Raw genomic sequence first — 17,409 nt, 5'->3', positions numbered from 1 at the left:
TCAGTCGACTGACATTTATTAATCAACTACTCTGTGCCAGACACTGTACTAAGTCCTGGGGATCCAAAGAAAGGCAAAACAAAACAAAAAGTTAAAAAAAAGTGCCTCAAAAGTCCAGCTACCTCTGTCATAGCTTGTCCTCTCAGCTTTGCTGTACAATTGATTTAAAGCTCTGTCTGGATATCTATGTATCAGGATATCTATCTATCTATCAGGATATCTATCTATCCATCAGGATGTCTATCAGGATATCTATCAGGATATCCATCCATCTATGTCTATCCATCTCTTTCCATCCTTAAGGCGTAGGGCTGCGCATCTCCTGCCTCTTTCCATGACTGCCCTCTACCAAGATGGCGTCAGCGTCGTCAGGCGACTCCCTAGCTTCTAGTTTCTCTCTACCGCCTTCTTCTGGTCAGGTGATCGTGGAGGCGGAGTCATGTGACTAACATAATGGCCTGGATCTAACCTGCTCCGTTATTGCCGGCTTTATCCCGGAGAGAGATGGTGGCGTGCAAGGTTTGGACCGGCCTCGGAGGGGCGGAGGGGCGGTTGCTTCTGCTGCTGCTGGGGCTGCTTCCGCAGCCCCAGAGCCTCGCGTGGGCGTCCGGCTTCCGAGTCCTTCACCAACGCGTGCAGCGCCGGGACCCCAGCGCTTCTCACTACGTCCTGGATGACGTCCCTGGGCTCGGCCGGGTGTTTGACGGCATCGGCGGGCTGAGCGGCGGCGGGGTAAGCGCCCCCGGGGACTGCCGAGGCAAAGCTGAGCTCCCTCGCCGCGGGCTCGTCCAGCAGCAGTGGGAGGAGGAGTCCGCGCGGGGGTGAGGGGGGCGGGGGGCGACGCGCGATTGTCTTTCCCCGTGCCCCCCGCCTCTCTCCGGTCTCGGTCGACGTCGAGGTCTCTCTGCAGGGCGGCTGCCGGGGATGGAGGCGGGCACATCCTTCGCCGCTGTCCCAGGGGAGAGGAGGACTCGGGTCCCAAACCGATCTGCCTCCCCGCGGTGCACGCGGGACGATTAGACTTGGGAACCTCCCTGACCTTGCATTCCCTCAATCTGTAAATTAGGGTAATCATAGCCCCCGCCACCCAGGGAGGTGCTGTGTGAGGAGACGAGGTAGCAGGTGTAAAGCACTTTTGCATACTTTAAAAGCAGTATAAATTTGACCTCAGATAAGCCTTTATTCGTCCCTATGTGCGAGGCGCTTCGGGGATACAAAGAGAGGCTCTATATACAGTCCCTCCCGGAGGAGCTCGCTGACTTAAAGGGGGATGGCGAGTGCATGGGTCTACAATCTTTAAAGGCGTTAAACCAAGTGCGAGGATACAAAGAAAGGCTTTATCTAAAGCCCGAGGGGAGGGAGAAGACAATATTCCAATAACTAAGTGCCAACCAGCTATATACAGAATTAATTGGAGCTAACCCAGGAGGGAAGGTCCTCTTATTACGGGACATAGGAAAAGACTTCCTGGGAATTGAAGAAAACCAGAGAAGCCGAGAGGCAAAGATGAGGAAGCGAATTTCAGGCATGGGGGGCAGGCAGTGAAAATGCCGGGATGGGGGGGGGGGGGATCCCAATGGTACCTTTTTTTTTTGGCCTTTCTTTGGATCCCCAGTACGTTGCCTGGCACAGTGTAATTGATTAAGAAATGTCAGGAAACTGACTCGACACTTCCAGGATTGGAGCAGAAATCGAGCAATTAATTAAAAAAAAAAAACATTTATTATGTGCCACACAGTATGCTGTGCTCTAGGGCTACTAGGAGAAAAGTACCACCCTCCGCCCTCAAGGACCTAACATTCAAATGTGGAGGCAGTCAGCATGTACTTCTAACTATATGGGCTGGTGGGACCAACGTGCCATTTTCCCTCTCTTCTAAAGAAACATTAAAACATTGTCCAGATTCCAAGAACAATAATGTGGTGGGCTATAAGATCTAGGAATATTTCAAAGTGGTATGGGAGGGTGGGGTGGAAAGGTCAAGTTCTGAAAGGTGTTTTAAACAGAGGAAGGAGCTGCTTGTCTTCTGAGTAATAATATGAATTTATAAGTGATGTCAGGTAACAAGTTCAAACAATAATTATCAGAAGATACTCGTTGCACATACTCATTGCTAGTGCCTAGACTGAACCAAAATAATTTTAGAAACAATACCACCTACTTTTCTTTTTCAGCATCATACAAATCAAACTACAGGAGAATTACTTGATAGAGCTAGAAAATATAATCATGAAATTCATCTGGAGTAACAAAAGGTCAGGAACCTTTAGGGAAATGATGAAAAAAAGTGGGAGGACTTCAAAACAGTCACAATCAAGAAGATGTGGTAAAGACATAGAGGGATTGATCAGTGGAATAAACAATATGGAAGCAAAGTAACAAAGTAGCCTTGTTTTTTGATAACCCTAAAGATCTAGTTCCTGAGGCTACAATTCACTATATGACAAAAAACTATCCGGAAAGCCTGAAAGCAGTCCGGCAGAAGGTAAGGTACAGCCTAACATCTCATACGGTGTACCAAGATAAGCTCCAATTAGATATGGAGGGTGACATTGTAAACAAAGAAAGAAAGAAGTTACTCATCAGATTTATGATAATAGTAACAGTAGCGGAAGTATATAGTGTCTGCTGAAGAATGGGGATACAAATACAGGCGAAAAGAAATGTACTTCTGCCTTCAAATAGCTTGCATTCCAATGGAGAAAGATAAATAAGTGGCATGCTGAGGAATACTGATGTGATTACTAAGAAATCTGCTTACTATTTATTTTATACAATTGTAGTGATTCATGTGGGCATAAATTATACTTCTGGAAATGTTAAATACCTCAAAGTCTTGGGTGAGAACTAGTTGAATTCATTCCCAAGCTGTGTTTTCCTTTGAGGCTTTGCTTATAGATGTTTTGCAGTCCTTTCCTTCTTCTCCGGTTGTGTTTTGACCATTCTTGTCACCATAATCCTTCCTAATGGTCCAGTGCTTTTTTTGGTTTGCTCATTTCTTCTAGCCTTTCTCCCTGACTTTGGACTTTGCGTTGGGAGCAGATTCTGTACACGTTTATTTATTTATTTTTTGGGGGCCGTGGGGGAAGGCAGGGCAGTTGGGGTTAAGTGGCTTGCCCGAGGTCACACAGCTAGTAAGTGTGTTAAGTGTATAAGGTTGCATTTGAACTCAGGTCCTCCTAACTCCAGGGCTGGTGCTCTACTCACTGCACCACCTCGCTGCCCGACTCTGCACACTTCTGGTGGAACTATCTAGGCTATGCTTGGTCCTATTTTGTGTCTTCTTGGGTCCTGCTTCTGCTTCCTCAGGGCACTGAGTATTGTGTTATTTTAGGATCTCAGGGACAGTTCAGGTTGGGGCCTTGTAAACTTCCACTGTGCCCAAATTACTCTTTTTTATAAACTGAGTACTGCTTTCCTTGTCTGAGCTGTGCAAGTTCCTCACCTGTGTCTGAGTTTGAGCAACAGAACTATAGGCTTACTGTTGGAATCAACCACTTTTAGCCATCTGGAAAGCTTAGCAGTGCACAGGGACAGAACTGAAAGCTCTTCGTTAGTCTGGGCTCCTGCCCTAGTTTCTAGGGAAAACAATCCCTACTCCCCAAAAGATGCTATTTTCTCATTTCTCTGTCTTATTTTATAATATGCCATAATATAATATTTTAATAAAAACTTTTACTTAGCTTTTATCATAGCCATTAATAACTTCATATGATAGCTGTTAACTATTATTATTCTAATCCAAGCTTCAGACCACTCTTGAAACTGGAACCAAGACCTTGTTCCATTTCTGGGATCAGAGCACCCAGCTCTTGCTCCCTTCTGTACTTGTTCTTTGCTCAAGACACAGTTTTAGGACCTGTGACCACTCCTTGCCCTTGACCTCCACACCATGTACAGTCTCATACCCTTTGGGACAGGTTTCCTCTTTAATCCTCATTGGATTGAGATGTGAGTGACAGAGCTGCTATTTGTCACTATTCTTGCATCCTGCACAACGTCAAGCCCTCTCAGATGAATTTGGATCTCAGATCTTACCCTGGTCCACAGACTCGGGCAGATCCTCATTTAGTCCATGTGCTGGAATGTCCAACATAGCATATTCCTTATTAGAGCTTGTCCCCATGTCCATACACTCCTCCCTTTCTCTTTGTCTTCCTATGCTGCTCTGCGCTGAAAAGATGTATTTCCTGATCAGTAAGATCTTGTGTATGATTTGGGTCTTTGTGGAGTAGTTGTGAGAGAGAGAGCTCCTCTGTATTGCTTCCTCCTTTTCTGTCATCTTGGCTGGTCTCTGTCATCTTCATTTCTACTTTGTATCATGATACATAGATATATTTTCATGCTTTTCTATATTTTCCCTATTCATTGTTTTAGAGCAAAGTAGTATCTACTACATTCATGAACTACAATGTTTAGCCAATCCACAGTAGATCTATGTTTACTTTGTTAACAGTTCTTTGCTTCCACATAAAGTGCTTTTATGAATATTTTGGTATATTTGGGTCTTTTATTTCTTTCACTGACCTCCTTGGGGCCTAGCAGTGACATCTCTGGGTTGAAGGGTGTAGCAGGAACACTACTCTAACTCTTCTCCCATGCAAGTCAGGCTAATTTTTCCTTAAAGTATATTGAGGCTGTCCTCCTGTCTTCCTTGACTGGGAGCTAATGAGATAGACTTTGGCTGTCATTTGTTGGTTGCTTTAGTTCAAAGTAGCTTCGAGGATCTCTAGGTTCTCTCTGGAGATTGGGATGTGTAATTCAGGCAAGGGACCTTTACTCAACTGAATCAACTCAGGATGTTCCTAATCCCTATCTTTGTTGAATATTCTTTGGTTGCTTTGGTTAAATGAACAACTCTTTTTTTATTAACTCTTCAAAGACCTATGAGTATTTTATTTGGTTGCAGTATTGAACCTTAATTACCAGGGGACTGGTCTGAGGCAGGCCCAGCTTAAAACAAAGTACTTTGACATTTTAGTCACTGTCTTTGAATAATTCCAAATTGCTTTTCAGAATCATTGGACACTCTATACCTCTCCCAATAATCAGTGTGCATATCTTTGCATGGCCTCCCTCTAACACTGGGTATTCTCGTCTTTTCTTGTCTTTGTTTACATGCTTGATATGAGGTAAAACTTCAGAGTTGTTTTGATTTGTGTTTCTCTTATTATTAGTGCTTTGGAGATATCTTTCACATGGTTGTTTTTTTAAAATAAATTTTTATTAATGTATTTTTCTAAAAATTGCCTCAATTTCCCCTTTTATCCTTTCTTCCCTTTCCAAAGAGCTATCACATATAAAAAAGCATATTTTTTTAAATGAAAAAGAGCAGAAAGGTCAGCAAAGCCAATCAGTTCATTGAAAAAAAATCTGAAAATTTTTGTCATGTTCCACACCTGTACACTTTCTCCCTCCAGAAAGGAGTGTCTTCTCATATCTCTTCTTTGAGACCATGCTTCGACTTTGCCATTTTTGCAAATTCACTTTTAGTTGCTTTGTGGTGGTTTTTTCCATTTACATTGTTGTGGTCATTCTGTGTATCGTTTCTTGGCACTGCTTATTTCACTCTGCTTCAGTTCATTTAAGTTTCCACGCTTCTCTGTTTTCATTATGTTTGGGTTTTTGTTACAGCACAATAATATTCCATTAAATTCATGTACTACTATTTGTTCAGTCTTTCCCCATCCAATGGACATCTATTCTGTTTTCTGTTCTTTCTGTAACACAAAAACTGCTGCTATGAGTGGAGACTTTTTTTTTTTAATTCAGTTACCTCCTTGGAGTATATGCCTAGTAATAGAATCTGTGTCAAAGTGTATGGATATTTTATTTTCCTCACTTTGCATAATTCCAAATTGCTTTTCAAAATGTTTCTACTAATTCGTAGCCCCACCAACGATGAATTAGTGTTCGTCTCCTTAAAACCACTGCAACATTGACTACTATTTTTTGTCATCTTAGCCAATTTGCTGAGAGTGAAGGTATAACCTCAGACTTGTTTCAATGTGCACTATGCTGTTCTTTCATGTGGTTGTTAATAGTTTTCAATTCTTCTTTTTGAGAATTTTTATTTATATTCTTTGACCGCTAGTCATGTTGAGAGTAGCATTGCATTTTAAATAGATATACTTGTGTGGGGAAATCTAGGAACTTGAGTGGGGAGAATGGTGGCGAATGTTTGGAGTAAGCATCACAAAAATAAGCACTGTCATCATTGATGTGGTACAGAGTAGCTGGACAGAAAGATCTTTGGTAAACAAATCATAAGCCCGGAACACAGACATAATGTGTTAGTGAAGGAAGACTTCACTTATCTAGGCACCTGCTAGAGTTCTCGATATCCAAATATAGCAGCTAATAATTTGTTTTTACTCGCCTTAATGAGATAAACATCATTTAACAGCAAAGGGACCAGCTAAGGGGACTTTTATCTTAGAGATGAATCTTACTAACTTGAAGGTTTTGGTTGTTGAAGGGAACCTTGAGCAGAAGGTACCACTCCATCCTAGAATTTGAGAAGAGGAGAGGAGAGGAAAGGTAGTGAATGTTTGCCATGCCATACATACACCCTCTTTTTGACAGTGATGATTTCAAAAGATTCAAAGAAAAGATCTTCTGGCCTACACTTCTACAAGGGGTGTCAGTCTAGAAGGGACAGAGCAAGGACATGTAAAGAAGGACAGAAGTACCTGGATTTGTCTTGGGATGTCTTCAAGTTAAGTGTAGAATATCTGATATCAGTTGAACTAGATGAAACAGTCAACATGGTTAAGTATTGGCTCTGTGGGTGGTATCTGGTATCATGTAATGAAATCTTGGCTGTGACTTACAAAATTTACAGCTTGGAACTTAGGGCCTACTTTTATTCAGCTGTTCTCCTTTGATCTTTGTTGCTTTTGCAACCTAATTTTCCTCTACCCTTTATGACCTCACTGCATTTCTGACTTCTAACTGTCTACGACCATTTGTTTAGGCATTGGACAGCATGTAGACTGTGACCTGGCAACTTTACATTTTAAAAGGAGTGAATAGTTCTTTAATCTGATGGTCTCAAGTCCTAAAGCTGAAGTAATGAACATTTTATAAACTAGGAACACAGCTCTTTAAAACTCAGGTATTAAAAATTAAAACTAGAAGACACATACTCAAAAATAGGACTATTTTAAAATTTTTTACCCTTGTTAATAACATTACCTTTTATCAGTATAGTCTTTATAATTTTTTGGAGAGTTTTCATATTATCTCATTTTGTTTTTACAACAGATTGAAGTAAGAAGGGTGTTTTGTTAGTACATTTTTCAGATGAGAAATAGGCCTGGCCCAGGGAGGTTATACAAGGCTCATTAATACACAAATATTGCTCCTAAAATTTTACTGGCAAATAGCACAAGACATTGTTGATGTGGTGTGGTCAAATCATGGTTGAGTGTAACTCAATGCTGATGTTTTTCATTGGTGTAGATGAGACTCTCCAGGCACATTGCTTCTTTCTTTTGTAGTTGAAACTATAGTGATTCGTCCTGATGTGCCCCTTGATAATGCTTATAATTTCCTAAAAAGATTTGAGAAAATAATATATTACACCACCAATTTTCCAGGAAAGTTCATCTGCTAAAACAATAACTTTCTCATTGATATTTCTTTTTATTTAGTTTTTTTTAAAGCCTGGACTAAAGTTGATTTGACTTCAGTTTCTAACTGAATAGTATACACATCTCTGAACTCTTCCTCTTTGCTCCCCCAAATTCCAATGTGGCCAATATATCACTACTTTAAACTGAATCCACTTCTACTTCTAATGTAGGGTTAAATATGGGCAAGTTGGCTGTCTGATGAGGTGACTTGAAATGTTTTTTAAAGTTTTAAATGTTTAGGTTTTTTTCTTTGAAATCTCTTTTTTAGGCAACCTCTCGACTTCTGGTCAATTACCCGGAGCCCTATCGTTCTGAAATATTGGATTATTTATTTAAGGTAATATTAAAAGAGACATTTAATGGTTGTGTTAAGAGCTGTTTGGGAACCTTAAATTTTGAAAGTGAGCCTTTTTTTGCCACTTGGAATTGACTGTCATAAAAGTGGGTATAAATTTAAATTCTGCCTTGCTTTAAATTTTGTCTTGTTTGTCTTACCTATAAAACTTAGGCAATAACTTTTCTTAAAGTACTTTGAGAATGATACAATAAAGGACATTATTAATACTGTGAATTCCTTTCCCCAGCCAAACTTTGGTGCCTCCTTGCATATTCTCAAAGTGGAAATAGGTGGTGATGGACAGACAACAGGTAAGAGTTCTGGGGAAATGGGACTTTTTTCAGCAGTACAGTGTGTGCTTGACTTTAAAGTGCATTGTATTGGAACATAGATTGTAGAGGGCCAGCTCTGAGAAAGTCCATTCTGGGATAAGATATAGGCCAGAGGCCTGTTCTTGCCCTTGGGCTGATAACTCAGCAGGTGGGCTCTCCATCCCTCCCTCAGCAGGCATGTGCTGCTCAGGATGAAGGCTCTTCATGCCTCCTCTGTATACACAGCACAGGGGCTGAATACCACCTGTGGGCTATTAACATAATATTGTTTAAGGCAAAAGGAGAACAAAAGCAGGAGGAAGTCATGCATTATGCAAATGCCTCGCAGGTGGATTTGTTGATTCTGCTTGCCTGAAAGGTATATAAGCCCTGTCCCTCAGTTAAATAAATGGAGCTGTTCTTTACTCTTCTGCCTGGCCTTGTTCCATGTTTTTCTTTTCACTCTCCATGGCTTTCGGCCATCTCCAGCCATTTTGGCACCACAGCCGCTGGCAGCAATAGACCGAGATCTCTACTTTTTGTCTTGGGGCAGCTAGGCGGTACAGTGGTTTTCGTGCCAGGTTTGGAGTCAGGAAGGACCTGAGTCCAACTTTGGTTGCAGACACTAGCTGTGTTACCCTGGGCAAGTCACTTCACCCTATTGGCCTCAGTCTCCTCATCTACAAAATAATCTGGAGAAGGAAATGGCAAAGCACCCCAGTATTTTTGCCAAGGAAACCCCAGGTGGAGTCAGGAAGGTTCAGACATGACTGAATAGCAACAAAACTTTTTGTCTTGGTTGGGAAACCTTTATACCTTTACTTAATTTTGATGCCCATTTTTCCATCTTAAGAACATACATTGATCTTAGGTTAACTGAAGTTAAATAATTAATGGGAAAGGACCTAAGGGGCTTTAGAGATGATAGATGAAAGTGTAAAGTTTGAAATTTCACTGAGAAATGCAGAAAAGGGGCAAGTATGATAGAAAAATGCCAAGAAAGGAATCACTTAAAATCACATTTCTGATAAAAACAAGTGATTCTGCGTTTTAGAAAAAAATAAAATAGCTGTAAATGAACTATACAAAATTTAAAACACCATATACTTCTAGTATTATTGTTTTGATTAAACATGCATGGCACATAGTACTAGTTTAATAATTTTGGGATCTCAAGCTTCAAATTAAAAAAAAATGTAGGGAACATTTTTACAGGCTGGATTCCATCATAATAAGATCTGTGGGAAATTCATTTTTGTTGCATGGAAATTCAGTTTTATAAGCTTAAGATAAGTAGATCCTTGGTGGAGGCTTATAATTTTTTTGATGCACATAATTTATTTTTGTATTTGAGAAGAGTAATAAAGTGCCAAAAAACTAATTGAACTATAAATCTCCCAAAAGGCATCAAAAGGAGGTTGTATGTATATTTTCCAGCCAAAGCTTAAAGCATAAATAGAACCAATCTAGATTGAGAGCTAGAGTGAACCTTAGAAGTCATCTAGTCGAATCCCCTCATTTTACAGATTTAGAACTGAGGCCTAATGGTGTAAAGTGGCACGTGCAAGGTAGAGCTAGGACCTAAACCCCAGTCTTTGTACTACACCACAGTGGCACTGAGGCAGGAACAGCACCTCTTTCAGAACCCCTCCTCCTGGCAAAGCTTGATTTAGGGACGCCAAAAATTCGTCTAGATTGGGATCCAGGACAGTGGGATCCAGGACAATGGTAGCTAAAATAGTTGGCCCAGTCAAGATGTAGCAACCTGTTTCCTCATAATAGGAGAGGGCAAGTGGATGAAAGCCATCTCCTATTCGATGGAGATTAAACATTAAATCCCTGAAGTGAGGAGAGAGAAAAGAGACCAGTTTTAACTGTTAAAAACTGAAATGGTGTGCATATGCCAAGAAATTCAAAGGTCACATTGTCTCTTCCCTTAGCAACCATAATATGACCATTTAGGATGCAATAGTTGTCATTGCCAAACTGAAAGCAATCCATATTGTATACGTGAATACGAAGTGACCCACATGCCTGCTGCCCACTCTTGAAGCGATTAGGGAGACATAAGGCTTTTTATACTCGGGTCACAAACCTAGTCAAAACTACAGACTCCTTCCCCAAACTGAAATCTGCTCCTTATGGGAACAAAAAGTCTACACTGAAACAGAAAAAGAGGCGGATAGATTAAGCCACTGCTTCTACCCATTTCCCACCTGTCATCAAGCCTGATACTAGCCATGTGGCCAAAAGCCAAAACCACTATGGCAGCAGACAATCCTTAGGGTCTCTGGTGGTCATTAAACATTTACTTATCAAAAGGAAATGAGCAGTGCACAGCATGCATAACCCAATTCCAAAATTCATTCCTTCCTTTTCAGTTAACAATGAAAGGTTTATAGAATGAGAGCAAACACAGAAAGATAAGGTCTTAAAGGGCTGACTGAAGTCCAATAGAAGCACTATATGCTTGCTACCTTTTGGTTTATTTTTTCTTTGTATTCTTCTAGTCTTCCTCAAACAATCACAGCCTGCAAGACCATTAGGGACTCTGAACTTCAGCCCATGTAGGATGAAGAAGTTTTTTTTTTTTTTTACCACAAGCTGACCATTGAAACTGAAAGCTGAGGAAAGTCAAAATTCATACGAAGAGAATGAAAATGGGATTAGGATTAAATTTGTAACTTTTGCCTTTTTCATGATCATAATACCATGTTAATATTCATACCCACACATCCACACCCATACACAAACACCCAGACAGAAGGACACTCACATTTCATCCCCATCCCCACCCCCAACCCCAATTACACACACACACACACACACACACACACACACACATACATACATACATACATATGTATCTCATTCTGTTCCCTAAATCCTTACCTTTTCTATAATGGATAACATTAGAGGTGTCAAAAACGTGGCCTATGGGCCAGTGCAGTCTGCAACACCCCCCAGTGCTTCAGGAACCAGATTAAAATGTAACTGGGAAATATTTAACAAAAAAAATACAGTAGAACATAGATAGTCTTAACATGTGGTTTTGTGAGTCAATATCTAGCCCACATGGTTCCATCATTGGTCCTTTGTAATCATGAGTGGTCATTGGGTTTATCATAGTTCTTAAAGCTTTTAAAGATGTTTGGTGTCATGGTGGCATTGTTATTGTATAAATTATCTTCCAGTAATGCTCATTTCCTTCTTCATCAGCTTGTAAGTACCCTTAGAATTGTTCATTTTTATAATATTGGTGTTCTAAAAGTCCGGATTGGGATCCACTGGGAATAGAAAAAAGGTAGAGAACATTCCAAGCAGAGCAAACTTTGTGAGCACAGATGTGGAAGTAGGAGAGTGTAGAGAAGATTCAAAGGACAACAGGCTTTAAATACTTTGCATGCAGATTTAATTTCAAGGAAAAGATATTACATTTAATATTTAATTAATATTAATAAATTTAATTAAATTTGATAATGCTTTGAGCATTAAAGAATCCTTCTATAAAGTTATTCTCTAATTTCAGGTTTGAACCTGGAATGCTGTTCTTAGAAGTGTGTATTTAGATGAATGTAGCATAGTTTGAAGTGCTATGAACTACAAACTCCCCTCCCTTTTTCCCCTTTGTCTTTTTTAGATGGCACTGAGCCCTCTCTTATGCACTATGCAAATGACAAGAACTATTTCCGGGGCTATGAGTGGTGGCTAATGAAGGAAGCTAAGAAGAGGAATCCCAATATTAAACTTGTTGGTAAGAATTTTAAGTTTTGATTCTCTTTCCGAGCCTGTCTATGACCCAGATGAAAAAAGATCTTATTGCTTTGTAATGGCATTATTCTTTATTCTTTGAAGATGAGTTTGATTTTGGAAGTCAAATGTCACTTGGAATCGTGTCTGGTATTAGCTTAACTCACTTGTTCACTTGAGATGGCCTCAGAGGAGTTGCATGATTCCTGAAATGAAGTTTCTCAGAGCATGAACATTACTATGAGTTTTTTCTTCTAGATAAGGGTGTGATTATAAGGTCACCAGGCATTTTTTTTTAGAGTGCATTTCATAAACTCAGAGTAGTTGTGGAAAAGGACTTCCAACAGTGCCGTGAACAATTACAGCTCAGAAAGCTCTACCTCAGGTGGGGCACAAAGAGTCCACATGAACTTTTGGAGTGGAGATGTCTCTAAATTTGCTCATCTCATGTTTCTTTTGAGCTATTGCAATTCTGCTTTGCTCACAGAGCACAGTGCCTTCTTTGATGTGGGCACATCACGCTGATAAGTTCTTTGCCAGCATCTCCAGTGTCATGAAGTCGATTCCAGAGTTCTTCAGAGAGACCTTGAGAGTGCCCTTGTATCACTTCCTCTGACCACCATGTGAGCGCTTTCCTTGTATGGGTTTTCCATAGAATAGTCTTTTAGGCAAACATAAGTTTGGCATTTGAACAACATTGGCAAGTCCAGTGAAGAAAGGACTTCAGTGTCTGGTACCTTTTCCTGCCAGGCAAACTTTAGAATCTTCCTAAGACAATTCAGATGGAAGTGATTCAGTTTCCAGACGTGGTACCAGTAGACTGCCTAGGTTTCACAGTGAGGTCAACACAACATTGTTCTGTAGACATCAGTTTGGTAGGTGGTCTTCTTTCCCATACTTTCCTTTGGAGCCTCCCAAACACTGAGCTAGCTCTGGCAATGCATGTGTCAGTCTCATCATCTATGTATACATCCCTGGAAAGTATACTGCCAAGGTAGGTGAAATTATCCGCAGTATTCAGAATTTTTCCATTTCCTATATTCAATGGTTCCATGTAAGGATGATGTGGGGCTGGTTATTGGAGAACCTGTGTTTTCTTGGTGTTAATTATTAGGCCAAAATTAGCACAAGCAGCAGAGAATGGATCCATACTTTGTTGCATCTCAGCTTCAGAGGCTGCATTGAGTACACAATCATCTGTGAACAAAAAATCATGCACCAACTCTCCCCCTACTTTAGTCTTGGCTTGTAGCCTTTTCAGGTTAAATAATTTACTATCAGTGTGGTAGCTGACTTTGATGCCATGTTCTTCCTTGTTGAAGGCATCTGACAATGTTGCTGAAAACATCATGCTAAAAAGCATGGGAGCAAGCACACAGCCTTGCTTCATTATATTGGAATGGAATTGTTGCTTGTGAGAGAACGTTGTTCATTATCCAGAACCTGGGCAATTGTGCCACAAATGCCATTGTGAAATTAATGGGCAATACTGATAAACTTCTCTGGGAACCATGTTTTGCCATAATTTTCCATAACTCATAACTGATGATATCAAAGACCTTGGTCAGACTGATAAATGTTGTGTATAGACCTCTGTTGTACTCCTGGCATTTCTCCTGAAGTTGTTGTGCAGCAGACACTGTATCAAATGTTACTTGAGCCTCTCTGAAGCCACACTGACTCTCAGGTAGATGACCATCTTCCAGGTGAAGGATCAGCTTATTAAGGAGAACTCTGGCAAGAATCTTGCCAGCAAGTAGTAGTAGTAGTAGTAGTAGTAGTAATATATATATATATATATATATATATATAGACACACACATATGTATGTATTTGTATATATATATATATATGTATATAGATATATAATATATCAATCCCTCTATATAGTAGTATAGCAATCATTTAATGATCTGTTGGTAAGTTTATACCAATTTATTACCAACATTCAACTTGGGGTTTAGAACTAGATGTATCTGACCAAACTCTTAAAATATTCTCTTCCCCTTTGAAGTAGTAGGCACATTTTCTAAATGTGTTTTTTTTCCCCAATAAATTCAAATCAGTCAACATTTATTAAGTGCCTTCTGTATACCGGACACTGTGCTAAAATCACTGGGGATACAAATAAGAAAAAGAAATGCAGTTCCTGCCCTTAAAGAGTTTACAATCTACTGGGGGTGAGAGAAAGTACACAAAAGGAAGCTGAAAACCAAGCAGAGCCATTGATGGAAAATGGAGATTTACGTGGAAGGTTCTGAGCTTGCTGTGAAGGAAGCTTTAGGAGGAGTTTAGTGCCTCGCCTTCCTGACTCCAGTCAGAGAGGGATTGGGGAGGTGCTGGGTATCAAAAAAAGTTTTGTTCTCCACTTGGAAAAAGACTTAGCTCTCAGGATTATTATTGGAAAAGAATATGGATGCCAATTCCATCTATTACATTCACCAAATGAGAATATATTCTCTGATTGTGTGTGTGTGTGTAACTAAGCATTACTTTTGATGTTTTTAACTTATCTATTAACTTGGGCTTTTATACTTTCATTTTCTCTTTCTTTAGGGTTGCCATGGTCATTTCCAGGTTGGATTGGTCAGGGTCAAAACTGGCCCTATGTTGCACCCCAAATTACTGCTTCATATGTTGTGACTTGGATATTGGGTGCTAAACAACATCATGATTTGGATATCGATTATATTGGGGTTAGTAATATTTAAAGTACCTTTGTTTTGGTTTTGTTTAAACCTTGCATCTTTAGTTAACCTTTAAATTTAGACACTATTTACATTCTATTTTCTAACTGGTCCTTCTTGTCATAAAGCTAATTTTTTCCTTTGGTAGTTGATAGTGATAAAAAATTGCCTTTGGTTTTTTTTGGAAATGCTGTCCAGTTTCCTCTCTGCTTTCACATATCAGTCCGTCAGACATGGGATTGGGAGACTGAAGAGCCATGCAAAATTCCCATTCTTGCCGCTAAGAAGCTGTGAGACTTTAGGCAAGTTGCTTAATCTCTGGGCCTTGATTCCCTCATCTGTAAAAGAGGGAGCATGTGTTTGTTTGCTAGGGTACCTTTAAAATTCTGTGACTCTAATTGTTATGGATTTTGTTCATATTCCCTGTTCCTATCCCTCCTGTGGCTGCTGTTTGATGTTTCTATTTGGCTCATTAATACATTTTTTTTGGTAACATTTAGCAGGTTGCTATACAGTTTACTGACTAATTCTGACCTGGCCTCCAGAATGTCAGCGTGGGTTTAATTTTCTTGATCTGGTGTCTTGAAAATTTTCTTTTGATTTTTTTCCTGTAAATTATGCAATAAATGTTTAATTCCTTTAAAACAAAGGTTTTTTTAAGGGCACCCCCCCGGTGCCTTATAAACCATAAGTGTATGAATTCTGTAGGGAGGGCAAGTAAGAAAAGTAGTGGTTACGTAATCTGAAACATGGGAAGAGGATGGCATTTATTATGGCTTTTGTTTTACAGTCAATCTTACTTAAAAATATGTGTTTTGTTTTGTAGATTTGGAATGAGAGAGCTTTTGACAGTCGATATATAAAGGTTTGTAGCACCCTGAAAGGCTTTGTTTCTATATCGTTGTTGACAGAAAAACATTTTCATGATCCCACTGAAATTAAAGCTGTGGCAACACCAAAATACTTATTTTGTTGCTTGTAACATTATTGCATAAAATCTCCTGTCATCTTAGTGTTTTAGCATTTGTTTCATGCCATAATAACAAATTAACTCCAAAGATGACAAAATAATTTTTCAGCCATTTTATATCATTCCTGGTTCAGGAAAGAATTTTTTTTAAAGTAGGAATAATTTTTTTGGGAGGAAGCAGGGATAGGAAATAGGTACGGTCTAGACTTAAGATTTCTTTAGTGTAGTGAGCTTCCTGTGAGGAAACTTTCTCTATCCATGCAAATTGGCTCCTGCTCTGCAACTTTGGGTCTTAGAAAGCTGCCTAGGGACACTGCGAGGTTTAGTGCCTTGTCCTGGGTCACGTAGCAGGAAGGAACTCAGGTCTTTCTGACTCTCAGGTCAGCTGTCACCACCCCTTTCCCAGAGGAATTATTTCCATTTGTAAAACCATCCTCAGTGTTGAGTTTTTGGACACTTGTAAATTTTGGTTTATAGGAAATGTGTCACTTTAAAAGTAATTCTTAATTATAACAAAAGACTAAAATATAGTAGGTAAGCTGCCCTGCCACAACACGAAGATGAAAACAGATTCAGAATCTAATCTAACTTTGAAATAATAAAGTAAAAAACTGCATGAACTGGACGACTATAAAGATATTTCTCTTTCCCAAAATTTAAGTTAAACACTTTATAAGTTACTACCCAAGAGACAGTAGCTTATTTTTTGCCGTGTAGCTTTTTGTTTACTAGCTAGGTTTGTAAAGATGTGACTGAATTATTACATTTTCCATTTTGACTTGGGGAAAGAGAAACTTGGTTTTAAAATTCTGGTTTAGAACTAATAATAGAACTGTTATGAAATTAGGAAACCTTGAAAAAAATATTGTGAAACATCTCTACTGAGCACGAGACTTAAAACTTGGATTTTTTTTCCTCCTATCCAGCATTTCAGACTCCACTTTGTTTTCCTTTGCAGTGTTCAGCATGTTTGTTCTTGTGTTATAGTTCTTTTTGTGATCACTTCCTGGGATACTAATATCTTTTATAGATACTAATGTCATTTTCACAATTGGTGGAAAATATATAGTGGTTTACAATTTAGGATGAAGTCTGCTATGGTTATTTTTATTATGTGTCCCTCTCATTTCTGAGGAAATCTAGTTCATTGAATTCTAGAATTTCTTAATTAAAAATAATAATAGAGATGATAAAAAACTAGCATTTACATAGTGCTCTGAGGTTTGCAAAGTACTTCACAAATATTTCCTCATTTTATCCTAAAAGAAAGCTTGGGAGGAAGGTGTTAGTATTATCTCCGTTTTACAGATGAGGAAACTGAGGCATAGAGTGGTTAAGTGACTATCCTGGGATCATGCAGCTAGAAAGTGTTGAGGTGGAATTCGAATTTGGGTCTTCCTCATTTCAGGCCTAGTGCTCTATTTATTGCCATATAAGGGAAGAAGTACATCCTCTCTCGAGGACTTAGAGAAGGTCATGGGCCAGAATTGCCCAGTATGATAAGGCATGGATTAAACTGGTATGCACTGGTTGTGGGGAGTACTCATACCAATGAGATCATGAGTCTATTGGAATTACTGAAGTCATTGATTTTATCTTAAAAACTTCAATAGTTTTTTTTCTTTCATGCTAGCTTAATAATAGTAATCCAAATAAATTGTTTTTGTGTTATGATAGAATTTCAATTATTTTTTTTAAATGTATGAGGCGTAGTATA

General features: G+C 39.3%; 1 protein-coding gene across 2 annotated transcripts in view; it reads left to right on the top strand.

Moving 5' to 3' along the window:
* The first annotated feature begins 421 nt into the window (after positions 1-421).
* Positions 422-17,409, top strand: part of GALC (galactosylceramidase) — a 71,672-nt gene continuing 54,684 nt past the window's right edge. The window contains exons 1-6 of one of the 2 annotated variants that reach the window (XM_036736341.1): positions 422-732; positions 7,906-7,974; positions 8,222-8,285; positions 11,926-12,039; positions 14,592-14,731; positions 15,549-15,587. In XM_036736341.1, the coding sequence (XP_036592236.1) occupies positions 505-732; positions 7,906-7,974; positions 8,222-8,285; positions 11,926-12,039; positions 14,592-14,731; positions 15,549-15,587 (654 nt within the window). In that variant the 5' untranslated portion in view covers positions 422-504. The remainder of the gene's footprint in view (positions 733-7,905; positions 7,975-8,221; positions 8,286-11,925; positions 12,040-14,591; positions 14,732-15,548; positions 15,588-17,409) is intronic. The other variant, XM_036736343.1, reaches the window with a different exon arrangement.

Source organism: Trichosurus vulpecula, chromosome 8 (genome assembly GCF_011100635.1).
Source record: "Trichosurus vulpecula isolate mTriVul1 chromosome 8, mTriVul1.pri, whole genome shotgun sequence".
In the NCBI taxonomy this organism is placed as follows: domain Eukaryota; kingdom Metazoa; phylum Chordata; class Mammalia; order Diprotodontia; family Phalangeridae; genus Trichosurus; species Trichosurus vulpecula.
The sequence above is the reverse complement of the archived record's forward strand: the minus strand, read 5'-3'. Positions and strand labels throughout refer to the sequence as shown.